Here is an 18,940-nt window from a genome sequence, read left to right on the forward strand (position 1 = left end):
TTAACAGGAAAAAAATGCAGCATGGTATGTTTAACTTAAATTTTCTACTTTGCATTTTGAAAAGTCAAAAGTATGTTTGGAGTATCATAGCTATCATTTTATTTTCATTAAATAAACAATAATGGGTATAGTTCTTGCTGGCATTATCTGTAGTTAATGAGCATTTATTTATAGCCTTATCTTTATTACCACTTTCATTACTGAACTTGTGGTAATATTTTATACCTGGGGTAACAATTAGTAGAGTATATCTCGTATGCTTCATTCTACTGAATTGGTGAATTATTTAGTAATTACAAGGTAATTCACTAGGAAGAAAAATTGGGCTGGTGAGTTTGCTAAGAGACACAGAGGATTAACATGCCCATTAAGTCCATGCAACCTAATTTTGCATTGCACAGTCCTCTTTCTTTGCTCTGTAAATACTGGAGGAAGTACCATGAGTTGCAGAAGTATCTGAACTTGGTGAAGGGTAAGGGATAAGTATTTCCTACATCAGGTTAAATAGATTGATTTATTCATACTGTTTTTTAGATATCAACAGTGTGCTGGTCATTGATAATCAGTAATGAATGACACAGCCCCAATCCTAAGGACTTTGCAGTCTACTAAGTACTTTTTCCTAGAACATGTGTTTTATTCCACACCTAAAACTATGAAACACAAAGAAACTAAAATGATTTCTCCTGACCAAGACTAACTCTGCTCTGTATCAATAAGCTACGTTTAAGAACCTCTGAGTAAACTAACATCACTCGAACATAGGTAGAAGAATTCAAGCCACTAAAAGAAATGTGGTCATTTCATTTCCACCTCTTATATCAAGATTGCCAATGGCCAGGGCTCCGCATAAAGTTGCAATGGTTGGACACTGCAGAACTCCAAGGGACATTGTTTACATAGATTAGGATGCCAGGACACTGTCCACATAAATTACAATCTGCGTGGCCAAATGGCCCAACCCAGAGGTGCCTTTTTCAGCCACCTCTTTCATGCCCTTTCAGGAGCAAGAGTTACCAAGTTCCTTCTTCATTTCAATTTGCTCAGTGTTTTTTGAGCTCCTGCTGTGTTCAGAGCACTTTCCTTCATGGAATAATAGACAGATATAAAGATAAATAACACATAAATATATACTTTAATGGACAACATTAGAGTCTAATAATTTCCTTTATAGACTCCAGATCCCAATGCAGCCACAAATAAGACAAGTTAATAACTACATCTTCTTTCTCAGGGATCCTATCTTAACAAGTGTGTTCAGGTTGGCCAAGAACTGACTGTGACATTTACTTAATGAAAGCCACATGGAGAAGCTGTGCTCCCTCCCTAGGTCACTTAGCAAGCATCACCTTTGTGTTCCCTTGGTGCTTCCTGATCCCAAGAGTGGGAAACTGGAGGGACACTAAAACCATTTCCTTACAGACTTCTAAGGAGCAATCTTGACTTTGTCAGCTAGGCTACAGTGCTGAGTAAACTCATGAATTTCAGGATGAACTGGCTTGAGGACTCAAGTGGTGACTGTTTGACTAACAGAGTTGCAATGGCAACATTGATCATTAAAACAAGCAAAACGGAAAGTGTCAGCATTCTCTCATGGCCATCTGTGACTTCTGTGTGCTGGTAGTTGGTATTCAGAATGGAACTGGTTGCTTGAACTGGCTCTTAGTTTTGCAATGAAAAGTGAAGGAAAGCATTCTTCTGTTTATGCCTGCTTGTTGTATTTTTCCCTCTAAACCACATGGCGAGAAATTATGATATTAAATCATTTAAAATTCTATTGCCATGCCACATTTCATTTCATGTATTTCGTACTTTGAAATATGAGACTATATCTAACTTAATTGTGAGATTAAATTTGCTATCTTGATCCATGCATTCATTCTTTTTTGCAGTGATAACATTAAACCTTTCATTTTTAATAAGATTTGCAGATTTTTATATTGCTATGAGAAAACATGAAACACAATCTGACTTGTTTTGATAGTTCCAACATTTTAACACAAGTATTATAGAAAGAAATTAAAGTGATTTTTTCTTCCTTTAGCCATCACAGTAATTGTGCAGCAAGATCAGAAAGGAATATGACATTCATGACTGGAATCAAAGATTATAAACATTTTAGAACATGAATAATGGCTAATATATTAAAACACATAAAAGTATATTTATTATGTTGAATCACATGAAATTGCAATTTTTAGTAGGATAAAACATGGTTAAATTTTGGCAATTTTGTTTGGCTCAACATATATTCATTTAGTTAGGAGATTCTGTACATTCCTGCGGCCTGGTTTAATCAAAATGAAATCGTGTGATAATTAACACTGAGTTAGCCCTCTGTGGATAATCGAGGCCTAATGCCAGTTCTTCTCTCTCTTGATTTAATCCCTGATTTCAGGCTATTTAACTATGCAATAAGTCTATCTTAAAGTGGTTATGATTCGAAGAAGAAAAGCAATATTAACTAATTTAGTTACTTAAAATAGAAGTTCAGTATTTTTTAAAATCCAGAAATTAGTGTGAAAGAGTGGTTTAGACTATGAATTAAACCAAATTGGGGGATTATCTTGATTCATTTATATGTACTACTCTGTTTCCAGTCAACATACACAATAGATATTTGAGTAGGCTATAAAGTATGTTTCCAGATGAGATCCAGATGATATTAAAATTTCTAGCATATCTGAAGATTTTTAGCGAAAGAGAGAAAGTGGTTTACTACAGGGCAAGTCCTTGCTCAGAGTCAGTTCTCATGGTAGTTCTGTCCCTGGCAGTCCGTGTGACATGAGTGAGTCCCCTAACCTCTCTGGAAACATTTCATTTTTTCACTTTACAGACAACTCATAGTGCACATATAAATTCACACTTCTTAGCAACTCTGTGGTTCCCAGGAGCCCAGCCCAGAGATTGGGAAGCAGTGAATTAAAAAAGCTCTGTTAACGCTTCTTGGTCTCACATTCTAATTCCTATTAATCTAAGAGGAATTAGCAACAATTGAGGAAAAGCAAACAAACTGGAAATCTGAAAACAGGGAAGTGAGACTAACGACTCGAGCTGATAATTATGTATGAGTTCTTTCCCTTTGACTGGTGGCCAGAAACCAGAGACGGTAGAATTGATGAGCCAGGATGTCCTGCTGGTGCTGGCTGCATATTGAAAGGAAATAATCCAGATAATTGTTTAATTGGATGCTATTTAAAAAGAGAAGCTGAAACTCCCAAGAATCGTGATCCAGAGTAAACATCTTTTCAACCATACTGGTTAAATAAAAACCCAAGGGTGCTGCATTGAAGATTAGCATCCCTGAGGTTCCATTTTCACTGCCATGAAAATATCCCTTTTAACTGTTTCCTGTCAGTCCTTGTCAGAGTCTCTGTGAGTTTTACTTTTCAATATTAAGTACTCCTGGATGATAATTTTCCAACATTATACTTATAATAAAAATGGAAAATAAGTGAAATCTTAGCTACAGACCTAGTAACAAGAGTGTAAAATCAAGTGCTTCCTATGAGAGACAATACGTACAATGGTTGTGACACATATTGTCATGAGCCAGCCTAGGTTTGAATCATCTTATATCTTATATAATGTATAAAGTCTTTAACTCAGGTCCAGTTATTTGAACTTTCTGTGACTCAGTCTCTGCACTTGTAAATTGGAGGTAGTGACAGTAGGCTTGTAGTAAGGATTATACTATTTTGTGTAAAGCTCTTATACCAGACCCTGACACATTACAAGTGGCATATGACTGTAACAGTAATTTGTAATTGAGTCATGGCTCTTTTAAACTGGTGTTTTAACTGAATTATCATAGCATGGTAAAGTCTATCAATTTTACAAGATGTGGCTCAGAAAAACAAACCACAAGCAATACATTTGCTTCCATACCTATATCTAGATAAGGCATTGAATATAATTTTGGAAGTGGAATGACCAATTAATGTATTTTGGTCCCCCTTCTCCTTTTCTTTTTTCCATTCTCTTGACTTTATTTTTACAGCTCTTTCTCTGAGCTGTATGCATTCATATTTAATGATTGTCATTTTTATTCTTTTTGTAGTATTAAATATTAAATATAGGGCAGAATACCTCCTTTAATTTCCCTTTAGAGTAATAAAATATTACCAGTAACTTTTTCTTAAGATCTGTAGCAATACTCTTTGTCAAAACAGAAGTACTTAATAAAGCCAGGAAAACACCTATGAAAAGGTCTTAGGAAGAGTATTATTATATATTGGATAAATGAAATGTATCAAATAAAGCAAACATCTAAGACATGAATTGGTGCAGATTTGACCTCAGGAAGCTCTTATACAACAGGCTTTATGATAAATTCTAATTACCACAGGGTTTTAATGATTAATTTTAATGACTTTATCCACAATGATATTGTTAGCATGAATAAGAATAACTCCTTTGAACAGATTTGTGGTTGCCAAGTGGGAGGGGGTAAGGGAGGGATGAATTGGGAGTTTGAGATTAGCAGATGCAAACAGTTATATATAGAATGGATAAACAACAAGGTCTTACTGAATAGCCCAAGGAACTATATTCAATACCCTGTGATAGACCATAATGGAAAAGGATATGAAAAAGAATGTATATATATGTATAACTAAATCACTTTGCTGTACAGCAGAAATTAGTGCAACATTGTAAATGAACTATTCTTCAATAAAATAGATTTTAAAAAAAGAATAACTCCTTTATAAATCTTGTAATAGATGAGGTTTGTGATTGCTCAGCAAACACTTATTCCAAAATCTCAGATTTTGTCACCTAAAAATATTCCTCTGCATTAGTATTTAATTTTACAGTATCAGTTTACATATCTAGACCAACAAAGTACCATTAGAGTATGAATTCCAATGTAGTCATTTGTCTTCACAAAAAGAAGTTTCCAAGTAGCTCTTGGGAAAAATGCAGGGATGATATTAAAAATACTAACCTGTCGGGACTTCCCTGGCGTTCCGGTGGTTAAGACTTTGCCTTCCAACGCAGGGGGCATGGGTTCATTTTTCCCTGGTTGGGGAACTAAGATCCCACATGCCTCGGGGCCAAAAAACCAAAACATAAAAAAAATAACAGAAGCAATATTGTAACAAATTCAATAAAGACTTTAAAAATGATCCACATCAAAAATATACTAACCTGTCAACCACAGGCTTGAAACAATAGGATGGATGCTGGCCATAGAGTTGGAGTGAGGTGCTAGAGTACCCATGTTTCACCAAGACTTCACCCTGTAGTGCTAGATAACAGGAAGGTGTGGGGCCTTGTGAAGGAAGCTGGGGAGGAAAAGAAGGGGGAGCTTGAGAGAATTGGGATCCCAACCATTTACCAACCTGTACAGTCATACAGTACATCCTGAAGAATTATATATATTCATAGCATCCTTGTGAAACACACATATGAAAAGCCAAGAGTGATGAGGAAATACCCTTATTACCAAAAGGAGATTCAAAGAATAGTCAATATTTATCTGTTCTTCATGGAAGTTGTTATATTCCTTGTTGACAAAAGAAATTGTGGTAATTGCATTCAAATTTCCTTGAAGTTTATCAAACTCAAAAAGACAAAAACAAATGAATCAACTTAACCTGGAGAAAATTTTGTTTAAAATTCCAATATTCTTATGTTTGACTATATAATATTTGCAATTTCTTTCTATTGTATTTTAATAATTATTTTGGATTTCTCCCATGCTCATTTAATCCATTTGAATTTCTGGAAATGCTCAAAGATACTCTAAACAGTAGCAAAGATAATTTTTAATTTATGTTTTGGAGATCATGAGTCAAATTCTTTTGAGAGTCTGCAATTTTAATAAAATAAGTAAATTTTAAAAAAAATTTTATTTTCCAAAATAAAAAAAAATGTATCTTTTCTATTCATGGGGGAAAAATCTAAAGAGGAGCTCATTATACTTATTTTATCAGAGTATAACTTGTTCCAAATAAAAAGTTGTGAAAAGGAAAGCCAAAATTTCAGTTTAGAAATTTGTATTCTGTTCAATTGTTAAGAGAATTCCAGAATGATTCATATTATTCCATTTTTCTTTTCTCTTATTTATTTATTCCTTTACATTAAAATTATTTTCAAAATATTTGTTGTTCTTTATTTTCCTTTTTATAATTTAAAACAATCTCTATATACAAATATAGCTCTGAAAGCAGAGGCTTTACAACATTATGGACAATTCTCTGACAGATTCAATTTTCACTGCCCAGATTTCCGATTTACTTTGAATGTCAATATTAAAGACTAATTTAAATATTTTTTGATTTCTATAAAAAGCTTAATTGATAATTGCTACAATTTCAACAAACATTCTTTGAACTCTATCTGCATATAATTATGTAAGATTTTACGGGGGCTACAAAAATAAGTAAGAGAAAAATCTCAGGCCCCTAGTATCTTATAACGACGGATGGAGGATTAGACATGGTGTGACCTGGACAGGTCACTAGGCCACAGGATATCTATGATATGAGTACCATGAGGAGAAGAGGCTACGTGGTTGGCACGTAGAGGTGGTTCCTCTACAGAGCTCATCAGGCTAGGGAATAATGAAGGGACCAGTCTATTTTCCGTCTCTTTTGTAGGATAACCATGGAATCCAAAGACTTCCTTACCCATCTGCCTTATGTTCCTATATATGTTTGTTCACCACCCTCAGTAAAACAATGTATGTGTAATGAGAGTTACAACCAATGCTCTCTTTGGGACATATATTGCACTAACCAAGATTATTTGTAATATTTTATTGTTAACTATTTGTTCTATAACCATTACCTTATTGCCCTTTAGGGAAAATCTTGGAAGAGATGCTGTCATACTTTTTTCTAATTGCTTTTGAAAGAAAGCTTTTAATTTGCTTCTTTTTTCATCTTCCTTTGGTGACTATGCCTTAGGATAGGTACTTGGCAAGGGGTAGACTTTTAATACAGGAGATCACATGCACTCTGCACTGTTTATATTATTACATCTAATGTTCTTTACTGAGTGTCTTGTTCCTTGCAGGACGGTTCTTTTCACTCTGACATCTGTGGTTGTACTTGTCATTACAACTGACTGGATCAGCTGGGACAAGCTGAATCGGGGATTTTTGCCCAGTGATGAAGTTTCCAGAGCCTTCCTGGCTTCTTTCATCTTGGTCTTTGACCTCCTTATTGTAATGCAGGTAAGTGTATTTTCCTCCTCTCACTGAAGCCACTCCATGCTTTGTTCTCAATAAACAAACATTGTACAGTGAAAGGCTCCGTAAAGCTAGAGAAATGCATAGTTTACAGTTGCTGTAAATGGAGTCTTCTCTGATCATATTTTCAGCAATTTTACTGAGAGGATAAACCAACTGGGCTTTTATGAGAAGGGCACCAAAAAGTCATTGTATGACCATTGAAAGGTGGCCCCTGGAAACCATACAGAATAGTTGTGGTATTTTTGCCAAAGCTTCAGGGAAAAAAACAAAACAAAACAAAAATAAGCCTGCCATTTAGTAAATGGAAAGCTGCAGAGATGAGGATGATATAAGCCAACAAAGCAGGGATAAGCAATTGCCAAAGCAACTTAGGGTTTTAGAGCAGTTGAAATGGAATAATATAAAAATGCTTTTTCTGGTTATGGAAATTATCACTTTCTTTCAGTATTCACCAGAGATCATTCCATTTTCATGTAAACAATATTTCTGCCCTGCTTAGCAACAGATTCTTTGTACAATGGCATCGTGCTCACCAGTGCTACTCGTGTAATCTTCTGCTGTGAATGCTTTGAGGTCTTAGGGGTGTTCCTCTGAATCGAGAGGAAAGAGACATTAACTATATTACTTGGCACTTTATCTTGTTCATTAAATGCCCTTCCATTTGCTAGACATTTTCTTATTGCTTTCATAAGGCAATTTTGTGTTTTCCTCTCCAGAGGTATTGTAAGTGACCAGAACAAAGGCTCCATTGCTGAAGGGAAAGTAAACTTCATTGTGTTCTGAATTTATGTGAGATTTCACAGGATAGCAGATTGGTTTTCTCATTGCTACAGGCAAAGAGAGGCCTTTATAAGAGATTAAGTGTTTTAGTGTTAGTGTTTTGAAAGAGAATAACAATCTGGCATGTTTTTGTTTTGTTTTGGTTTTGGGGTTTTTTTGGTATATAACATAGCCGAGGTGTGAGGCTCAAGATGGTTCCTAGAGTATATTATTATTTTAATAGATGATGATTTAAAATACATTATTGTTTTTAAAAATTAAATGAAGTTGAATTCTTTGTCTCATCTAAAAATTGATGTATTCCTTTTTTTATTTCCCATGGGATAGTTTAGCATAGTGAAGAAAGACCTGGACTTTGAGTAAGGAAGCATTGGGAAGGTTCCATATCTGTCTCTCACTTGCTATAGGACCTCCTCTGGATATTTATAAAATTGAATTTATAGAACTTATGCAATAATGTCGTGCATTACTTTTTAAAGGCTATTTTATCTTTTTTCATCTAGTACTCCTCCTAACTAATATACTATTATATGTAAAATATTTGCTTTGGCCAAGTGGCCTACTGGTACCTCTTTGAACCCATCTTAAAGTCAAAGGTATTAGTAGCCAAGTAGACCGTTATCTTTTAATTTGTTTAAATTTGTATATGTGAGAGCAGAAATTTCCTGATCTCCTACTACCATCCACCGTCTTTTACCCTCGTTATATAGTTTTAATTATTCTTGCAATAGGTTCACTAAAATCAGGGACTTGAAGTGGGAAAATGTAACATTAAAATTTGCAGATATTATGGACTCACTCAAAAAGTACTTCATAAAGACAGATGGAAGGAAGGATAGTCAGGATTTATGCAGGCAGAGTCAGCAGGATTTGGAAGGGAAAGGCATTCTAGATGAAGGAAATGGCGTGAAAATGTGGAGTCAGTAAAGTCCTGAAGTGTTTACAGAGTGGCCAGAGCACCAGTTGACTGAAGATGGAGGGCCCCTGCTGAGGAATATATCAGTTTGGACCATTTTGGCTACAAGTAACAATAACACTGCCAAGCCAGCTTAATCAAAGAGGGAAATGTATTACTGCCTTATAAGGATGCCCTGCATAATTAAAGTGGAGGGATGCAGTAGCATTTTAGGGACACATGAAAGCAGAGACTAAAGTGTAACAGGGAACCCCTAGCTCTTATTCTCCATCTTTCATCTTTTTTTTTCTTTCACTTCTGCTTTCTTTTTCTCTCTTACTGTAAAGCAGCTTTTTCAGCTTTCCAGTTCACGTAGAAGAAGATGGCCATAGCCAACACCTCAGAGGGAGACTACTCTTGGCTGTCGGGTCTAATTCTGGATTCTAGGGAAGGAATAGCAGGGACTGGATTGTCCTGTATCCATCTGTGAACTGACTGGGGGTGAAGCAGTCCCAGAGAAAAAGGGGGAGAGATTGGGCCTCACAAACCAAATTAATACAAGGAGGAGTTGAAAATGGGGCCCCCAAAGTAGGTCTGTTAACTCCTTTTCTCTCTCCCCCAACACCTGGTCAGCAAGCCAGGCCTATCGATTCATCGTTTGTTATGTCTCTTGTAGCCATATCTTTCCTGCTCATTTCTCTGCCACCACTCCAGTCCTGGCTCTCCTCTATACTATTGTAAAATAATTTCCAGTGAAACCTTCTGCCTCCAAATGTCGCCTTGTCCCACACGCCCTACACAGCTCACCTTCCTAAGCTTCCAAGCTGAAATGCCATGTTGTATATGTCACTTTTCAACCAAAAATATTGTCAGTGACTCCCATTGTTGGAGAATGAAGTCCAGACTCTAGGAGCTCTCTCTCAGGGCTCTCCTCAGTCTGCCCTTGGCTGTGTTTTCTCCCATATCTTCTGTGCTCTGGCTCTACCCAGCCCTGAGGGTTGTTGCTTGGCCCCAACCACAGCATGCTTATTCCAGGATGTCTGTGAGCCTCTGTTTCCTCCCCAGGTTGTGTCTCTCTCCTGCTCTGCTCATTTAGACTTTACCATTGAAGACCATTCCAATGCCCTCAGTAAAGCCAGGGGATGAATTCCTCCTTGCAAGTCCTGCAGCACATTTTACCTGAACTGCATGATCAGCATTTCACCTTTTCCTGCTCTATAGAGCAGAAACCATAGCTTATAATGATATATCCCTGGACCCTCTCTAGCACAGAGCCTTACATGGGCGGCAATAGGCCCAGAGTAATAACTGCTTGATGAGGATAAAGAAGTGGCATTTCAGCATTGAGTCTCATGCAAACTCTGTCCCCCTCTGGGAGCATCATGTTGAAGTGCAAGGAACTAGTGCATGTGGTGAGAGAGTGAATTTAAGGAAACAGCCCCAGAAGCCATATATAGTCAAGCTTTTTAAAAATATCTAATACAAATGTCCTAACAAGTCCATAACCAACTAAACTCTGATCTAATCCACTTTATATTCACATATTTTAGACAAAAGAGCAATAGAAAAGTAGCAAAATTGGTGGAAATGGAGGCAGTAGTTTCACTGAAAGGTTTTCCCTCATTAGAATTAAGTGATTGAAAAGCAATAGACCCTAGGCTTTTCTAATGGTAGGAAAATTCAACTTATGATTGAAAGAGATTTTAATGTTTGGTTAAAAAAAAAGAAAAGAAACCATTAGAATATGATACTACTGCTGTAAAGATTTTATTTTAACAAAATTAGTAGACCAATTCTGAATACTTTTAGAGAAAGTGCAATTATTTATTTTTATGAATATTTTAAATAGAATTTTTGTACGTTTATTGTGAAAACTATTTGTTGTATCACATATTTCTGTAGTTTTAGGAAATTCACTAGAACTAAGGCATAAACAGATGCCAGTAAAGTATAACATGACTCATATAAATCACACATTACTACAGAACATAAGAAGTAAATTGTAAAGAACACTTCCCTCTGAGGAAATCTTATCTCAAATTCGTTTAATATTTATAATTATGTCATTTAACTTTTATATACTCCTTTAATTCCTTGCATAAGTATTTAATTTGCAGTTCTATCCCACCTACTCATCTTTTCTGCTAGATTGAAGAAAAGGTATACCTAAGACATATAAGAATTAAAGATACAACATGTTATAGAGTAAGCAAAGAACAAAAATGTGTCTTAGGAGTTCACCAAAAAAAAAAAAAGAGAGAGAGCGAGAGCAGTGTAGACGTGTAGCCAGGGTAGTAAGGGAAAGCTTCAGAGAAGAGATTAGATTAGAAGGACAGGCAGCTAGAATTTGAAAAAGCAGAGCAATGAACAAGAAAAATTTTCTAGCTGGGAGTAGTATCATAATCATCAAGGTAAGAATCAATTTTGTTTCATTAAGTTCAGAAATTGTTCACAGATTCATTTCTAGTGTGCACTGAACACGGTGCTGGAGACGGGGGACAGGGGGAAGGGAGATCAAAGATCAGTGACACACCGCACAGGAGTTTGTAGCTGCAGAGAGGAATTCACAGTTTAATAGAATAAATAGGAGTAGAAAAGTAGAGGCATTTGAGAAAGACTATCTTTATTTAGATGAATGGTTCAGGTAGAAAGTAAAAATTCCTACCTCACACTTTTAAATTCAACTAAACCACGCTGCCAGGATCTGTTTCCTGATATGAAGGCTTTAGAAGAAGGAAGTTTCTCTTCATAAGCTAAAGAACATTCTGGGCTTTTTACTAGACAAGAAGAGAGAGAGTGAGAGAGGGAAGAGAGAGGAGGAGATGGAGGAGGAGGAGGAGGAGAGGTGAGAAGCCAGAAAGATGGATACAGGCAGGAACGAGTGCAGGAGCCAGTGTGTGTGGGAGGTGGCAGGATTAGGCAGTGGTGATGACCACGGAGGCTGATGAAGTTATATCTATGGACAAGTTTCTCATAAATGCTTTACGTAACTGAACTCTGGCAGATTGGTTTAAGGAGATTAAAAAACTCTTCAGTTTCACAACTGGACCAATGTGGCCTAGCATCAAGATAGCATCTGCTGAACAAAGTGCCCAGGAGGTGGACACAGTTGTGAGCTAAATTGCTAGAGTTTATAGCTAACTATGGGAAGGTTTTACACATATATATGTATCCTTGAACCGTTCTTTTCTTTAACAGCCTCTCCCCTAGAAAGCTTCTTGCATTATCTTGTGTGTGTGTGTGTGTGTGTATATCTTAGATTTATGTATATTACGTATATAAATAGATACATAATATAGATAAAATACACATCATATATGTAATAGCTTTATGTGCTTCAAGGTGATGAGAGAAATCTTTTAGAAGAGAGGCTTTTAAGGAGAAGAAAAAAGATTCAAGGATCATATTTTGGTGAATATATGTGTGAAAACACTGTGGATACATCTTTTCAATACCTCCCTTGTAATTTATCTATATACCTGCCTATTATCTTTGTACCTACATACCTACCTTTCCCCTGTAACATATGAGCTCAAGGAGAGGAAATGTATTTTTTCATTCCCACAGCTAACTCATGTTCAGTACATTGCAGCTTTACCATAAATATTTTGCTGAATGAAAGAATAAAGGAATGAACATAACATTATTTCAGGAAAGCCAAAGAACATGAGATTTTTCAAGAAGTAAAGTGTTTACCAACAGCAAGAGAATGAACCATCAATACTATTAGATTAGGTCATATCCACTGAAGTATGATCCCACAGTAATTAAATATCCAAATAAAAATTTGAATAAAATGCTCAGTTAAGTGTTAAAAAGGACTCTTTGGACTAGTTGGAAAGCATGTAGAGAGAAGTGATATTTCCTGAAAAGTCCTGAAAATATTTCAGTGCATTAATTCTTAACGCACTGAAAAAATAATTATGAAAATTACATTCAACAAACATCTCACTGTGTAACATCTAAAAATCTAAATTTTTTTTTTTTTCTGTTTCGTGACTCATTCTTAGAAGCGGATTGACTAGTTTTAAAAAAAATAGACATTATGCCTCTTGGTAGACTTTAAAACTCTGTTGACCTGACTTTAGTAGGGCACTTCTTTTGAGGTCATAATTTTTGAAAGTGGAATCAGTTCCTTTAGAACGTAGGGCAGAGCAACAAGTGTGAAACTATTTTAATTAAAGAGCCATAGTGTTTTGACCAGTGGTCATATATTTTTAGGATAAGTTATTTCAACTGTTTTGCTTACAGGTTACTTAGAAAGGGTTGTTTAAATGTCTGTCCACCAGTTTTAACATGTTCTTCAGCTTTGGGCATACTTTATATAGCTTTCTTCAAAGTATTTAAAGTTCCTCTTCACATTTATTTTGCATCTTTATTTTTCTTATGCAAGGTCTACCCTCCTATTTGAAAATGCAGTAATGGTAATTTCTGTTATGGGTCCCACATGACGACATGGAATAAGGGTTAATCCTTTAAATAGTTCCTAGATTAACCATAAATGCCTGTTCTCTTCATGATATGTGTCTAAGAGGTTGAATCGCAACTTTATTTACTGTCACCATTTTGTGCTTCTGACATCATTGTTGGTCCAGTGGGTAGACAGACTGTTATATATTTATATATATACAGATATAAATCAATATATTTATTAGTGGTCCCAGAAACTGGTCTCCACATAGCAGACAGACTTACCACAATAAGTCATGTTCATGCAGCCTGATGGAGGCCAGCCAAGTGGGCAGGAGATGCCAGAGAACAGGCCTTGGCAGGTGACCCAAGGTATCAAGAACATTTGGCAGAAGGTAATAGGTGAGTTGGAAGCATTGGGGTTATCAGGCAAAACAAAATTTAGCATCCAATCATGGGTACTGGTGTGACAAATACACTCACTCAAAAATGAAACTAATAGTCTGCTTAACCTATGAAATAGATCACAATTTTGAAACAGGCAGTAAGTTCTATGAGGAATTATTGTGAGCAGGAAAGATCACGCAAGTCTTTATGGATAATGTGGGGAGAATGTAGCTTGAAGGAATTATAAGATTTGGTTAAGCGAGCGGAAAACAGAGACATTCAAATTTTAGCCCCGTTTAAATGCTTCAAACCCTGAGGTATTTTTTTTAAAACAGAGCTAGAATGTGTTTAAAAAACTGGGAAGATATAAATTCTATACTATTGCACATGAGCAGTAATTTTTTCAAAGCCATGCTGAGGCAGCAAAATAGATCTCCCATAAATTAGTATTTTTCCAGTGGATGCATTGTTTCCAGGTGCTGTGGAATGATCAGTGCTTGCTCATCATCCTGAAAAAGTTTTCCAGCCCTGGCCTCCACCCCATCTTTGTGTGTGTGTATCACCGTTCTCCCTGGATGTCTTGTGTAGTGTTGCCACTTGTCATTGCATCAACAGTACATGACAAAAAAAGTGCAATGTTGAAGACTGACATGGTCGGTCATTCCATCCAGCCCTCAGCTTCACTGGGGCAGGTTTCAAACAGAGTATTATACTTCAGGTCAGAGCTTTATAGGTTTGTTGGAGGAGGTAATGAAGAGGATGTGGCCCCACCAGTTGACCCACAAGCAGGACCTGATACTCGAAGACTTCTCCCTGCTCCCCTGTGTTTGGTATACCTGCTGTCCACACTCTTCCCATAGTGGGAGCTGCTTTCAAGGGTGCAGCCTTGAGAGAGCAAAATCTAGTGGAGACCATCTGACAGGTAGTTTCTAAGTCAAAGGTCCATTAACTCTGGATTTGAACATTCAAGAAATACTATGCAGCAAGTGGCTCAAAGTGCAGTCTAGTCTAGTTAGACTAGAAATTGGGTCTAATACTAGGAGACCATAGTGAGAACGTTTCATAGTGGAAATGAGGAACAAGCTATGAAGAAGGGCAGAGTGTGCAATGGAAACATAACTGGACTAAAAAGAAAACAGGGATGGAGGGAGACAAGGAAGCAGGGAGGTAGAAAGAAATGTAAAAGACTGGCATTCACTGAGCACTTACTATGACCTTGATGCCTTAGACACACTATATCTTTTTTAATCTTCTCAAACCCCCCTACAGGATTCACATTGTTATTATCTATAATTTTACAAATGAAGATGGGAATTGCCCAAGGTACACAGATAGAGTCTGGCTTCAGGGGAATGGAGATTAAAAAACAGAACTGTATGACTCCAAAGCCCATACATTTTTCAGACCTTGTAGTATTGTGCATATCAAATTAAGTAATATACACAAGTAATGTCCAAAGCAAAGCACTTGACATGTGGCAGGAAGCTTGGTGAATGAAGGGAACACTCCTGCAATAGACTAGAGCCAGGACTCTATTTCTTTTCTCTTTTTTTAAAAAAATTTTTATTGGAGTATAATTGCTTTACAATGTTGTGTTAGTTTTTACTTTACAGCAAAGTGAATCAGCTATATGTATACAGATATCCCCTCTTTTTTTGGATTTCCTTCCCATTTAGGTCACCCCAGAAGACTGAGTAGAGTTCCCTGTGCTATACAGTAGGTTCTCATTAGTCATCTATTTTATATATAGTATCAATAGTGTATATATGTCAATCTCAATTTCCCAATTCATCCCACCCCCCCCCCTTCCCCCCTTGGTATCCATACGTTTTTCTCTACACCTATGTCTCTTTTTCTGCTTTGTAGATAAGATCATCTATACCAATTTTTTCAGATTCCACATATATGCGTTAATATACGATATTTGCTTTTCTCTTTCTGTCTTACTTCACTCTGTCTGACACTCTCTAGGTCCATCCATGTCTCTACAAATGACCCAATTTCGTTCCTTTTTATGGTTGAGTAATATTCCATTGTATATATGTGCCACATCCTCTTTATCCATTCCTCTGTTGATGGACATTTAGGTTGCTTCCATGTCCTGGTTATTGTAAATAGAGCTGCAGTGAACATTGGGGTGCATGTGTCTTTTTGAATTATGGTTTTTTCTGGGTATATGCCCAATAATGGAATTGCTGGGTCATATGGTAGTTCTATTTTTAGTTTTTTAAGGAATCTCCATACTGTTCTCTGTAGTGGCTGTATCAATTTACATTCCCACCAACAATGCATGAGGGTTCCCTTTTCTCCACACCCTCTCCAACATTTATCATTTGTAAATTTTGTGATGATGGCCATTCTGACCGGTGTGAGGTGATATCTCATTGTAGTTTTGATTTGCCTTTCTCTAATGATTAGTGATGTTAAGCATCTTTTCATGTGTTTGTTGGCAATCTGTATATCTTCTTTGGAGAAATGTCTATTTAGGTCTTCAGCCTATTTTTTGATTGGGTTGTTTTTGTTGTTGTTGTTATCGAGCTGCATGAGCTGCTTGTGTATTTTGGAGATTAATCCTTTGTCAGTTGCTTCCTTTGCAACTATTTTCTCTCATCCTGAGGTTTGTCTTTTCGTCTTGCTTATGGTTTCCTTTGCTCTATTTCTTAGAGTGTGATCTTGGTTAAGTCACTTCATGTCTAGGAATCCATTTTCTCATCTCTGGCATGACAATATTTTCCTGACCCATGTTATTTTTATGATAGTTTTAAAAAGGCCCTTGAAGTGAGATATTTTTGCATATTGAAATTACATAATCTGGATAGAAGAAAATAATTTGGTTGGAAAGAAGTTTCAGAGTTATGCTTTGCATTACAATTAATCATTCAGGCTTGTTTTGATCTTAGCTAAAGAAAACTATAATAATGTGATGGTATATAAAGAAGTTGGAGTCTCAGTGCATTGCAGCCATAATATTCTAAAAGAGATGTATGCTAAGGGGATGATTCAAACCCTTACCTGATCATAAAAATCACCAAAATTCTTACAAAAAATGTGAATTCTCTGGCTATAGGAAGATTGCCAGAAGTTTCTGGCTTTGTATGTGTGCAGTGGTACCAGGGGATTAGGCATTACAGATGATCCTTGTGACCATGGTCACCTAGAAGCCGGTTTAAAATGCAGATTCTTGGGTCTTCTTCTTACAGCTAGTGGCATCAGAAGTACTAGAGGATTTGGCCTGTGAATATGCGTTTTTATTTAGCCTAAATGTGATTTCTCTGAAGCTCACTGCTCTAAGGTAATGCCCTAGAAATAAGTGAATGTCTATAGTTACTACGATTCAGATGGCTATACATAAAAGAAACCCAAGAAAATTCCAAATTTCCAGATGGTACTTGGAATTTATTGCAGTTGATTAATTGTTCAGAATTTTGCATTTCTCCTATAAAAATACATCATTCCTGTGGTGCATACTGTGAAAAGCTGAACAGTTAACATCAAATATGTACGTGGTGCATTTTTCTCTAATTTTTGATGAAAATATATTTTATAAATATCCCTTTGCTGAAAATGTATTTATGTCTGAGATGCTTACCATTTATTTAATCTTTGTTTGATTTCAATAGCTGCATACGTTTATTTGGCAAGTTGAGTAAGATCTAAAGTATAGGAATAGCATGAAACCAAAGAGGTATATATTTCTCAGTTTTATAACAAAATTAATTTCTACACAAAAGTATGTCTGGGAAAAAAAAGAGAATTAGTAAATTAGTTGTTTATAATTCTTTTCATTCCTTCTAAAGTGAATAGGTACCAAGGAATATCCTTTGTTTTAATGAATAGATTGATAGGTATGGATGCAAAATTAGGAAACTCAAGGACATAGAGGCAGTTCCTGCTTATGCAGTAGGACAGTAGGAGCCAGAAGGTTGGAAGGAGTTGTTGTGGGGAAAGAAGGAGAGAATACATAGAGGTGGCAGCTGCTACAGCTAATAGAACTTGGGAGAGAGAGGATTTTCTGAAAAGTTTTGTTCTATCATATGCAATGTTATACCCAGATTCCCAAGAAAATTTCAGTTAAAATATATATTCTCCAATCCTTTTGGCATTATTTTCCCCCAGCCCCATCCTGCTTTTGCAATTCAAGATGGGCTTCTGGACAAGATTCAGGGGAAGGACAAGGTTGTAGAGGCCAAGGTACGTTTTGATTACACATGAAATCAAAAATTAGTGGATGAAAATTAGTGGATCTTTACATGTAATGAGTAAGTGTAGAAATAAGATCTCAAGGGGGCATTTGCTTTATCTTACGACTGCCTCAATTATTAAACATTTGAAATTCTTCCGTTTTTTGATTTCCATGGAACTACCTCTGTATTGGTTCAAAGCCAAACTATATGTCTCTTTCTTTTCAATCCCATTTGTCAAATCCCCTTCCTCTTACTACCTTTAAACATCAGTATACTCTGAGACCCTGTCCTAGACTCTTTATCTTTTCTTCCCAGCTATTTTTCCAAGGCAGTTTCATCCACCACCATGACTTCAAGTCCGTATAGACTGATTTTTCTCTAATATTTCCCAAGTCCAGATGCCTCTGCTGAATTTCAGACCTGGATATCTAACTGCCCACTGGCTATATCTGCCTAGATGTTCCATGGGCTTCTCTGGTTTATCATGTTTAAAACCAACCAATCATGAATCCCTCAGACTGCTATCAACTCAGTCACTCAAATAAAAAAAAATTGGGAAATATAAAAGATGTCTCTCTCTCTCACATATCTTCCAGCCAACAGTCAAGCTTATGTGTTCTTTTTGCTAAACATCTCTTGAATTTGTTTCTCCTTTAGACCCTTTAATAAACCTCTTCCTCAGTGCAGGGTACCATCAACTTTCACTTACATGAGTACAATAGTATTTTGCTTCTTTTAGGCTAACCCCATTTCTCCAAAATAATCTTTTTAACATAAAAATTTGATCCTCAAAATTCTTCAAATAGAAATTCATTCCCATGCTATACTGGGCCTTTTATCACCTAGTCCATGCCTTGCTGCTTACCTATTCCTGGCTGACACCTTCCCTTTCCTCCCTGATCCCCACCCTTTACATTTTATATTCCGTTAATTCTTAAATATCTATTGATTACCAAATTGGTAAAGTCTTTCCTCACGGCACAGGCCTTTGCACATGCAATGCAAGAGTCTCTCCTCAATGCACATGCTTGGTTGCCCTCCGCCATCTTTCAACCCTCAGCTTAAATGCTATCTTCTCTGTGA

General features: G+C 36.4%; 1 protein-coding gene across 16 annotated transcripts in view; it reads left to right on the top strand.

The window, feature by feature from the left end:
- Positions 1–18,940, top strand: part of TMEM117 (transmembrane protein 117) — a 536,620-nt gene that overhangs the window by 431,752 nt on the left and 85,928 nt on the right. For 9 of the 16 annotated variants that reach the window (XM_082349440.1, XM_082349442.1, XM_082349429.1 and 6 more), the window contains one exon: positions 7,024–7,183. In XM_082349440.1, the coding sequence (XP_082205566.1) occupies positions 7,024–7,183 (160 nt within the window). The other 7 variants (XM_082349435.1, XM_082349441.1, XM_082349427.1 and 4 more) reach the window with 2 other exon arrangements.

This window comes from Balaenoptera borealis (assembly GCF_965194805.1).
Source record: "Balaenoptera borealis genome assembly, chromosome: 13".
Taxonomy (NCBI): Eukaryota; Metazoa; Chordata; class Mammalia; order Artiodactyla; family Balaenopteridae; genus Balaenoptera; species Balaenoptera borealis.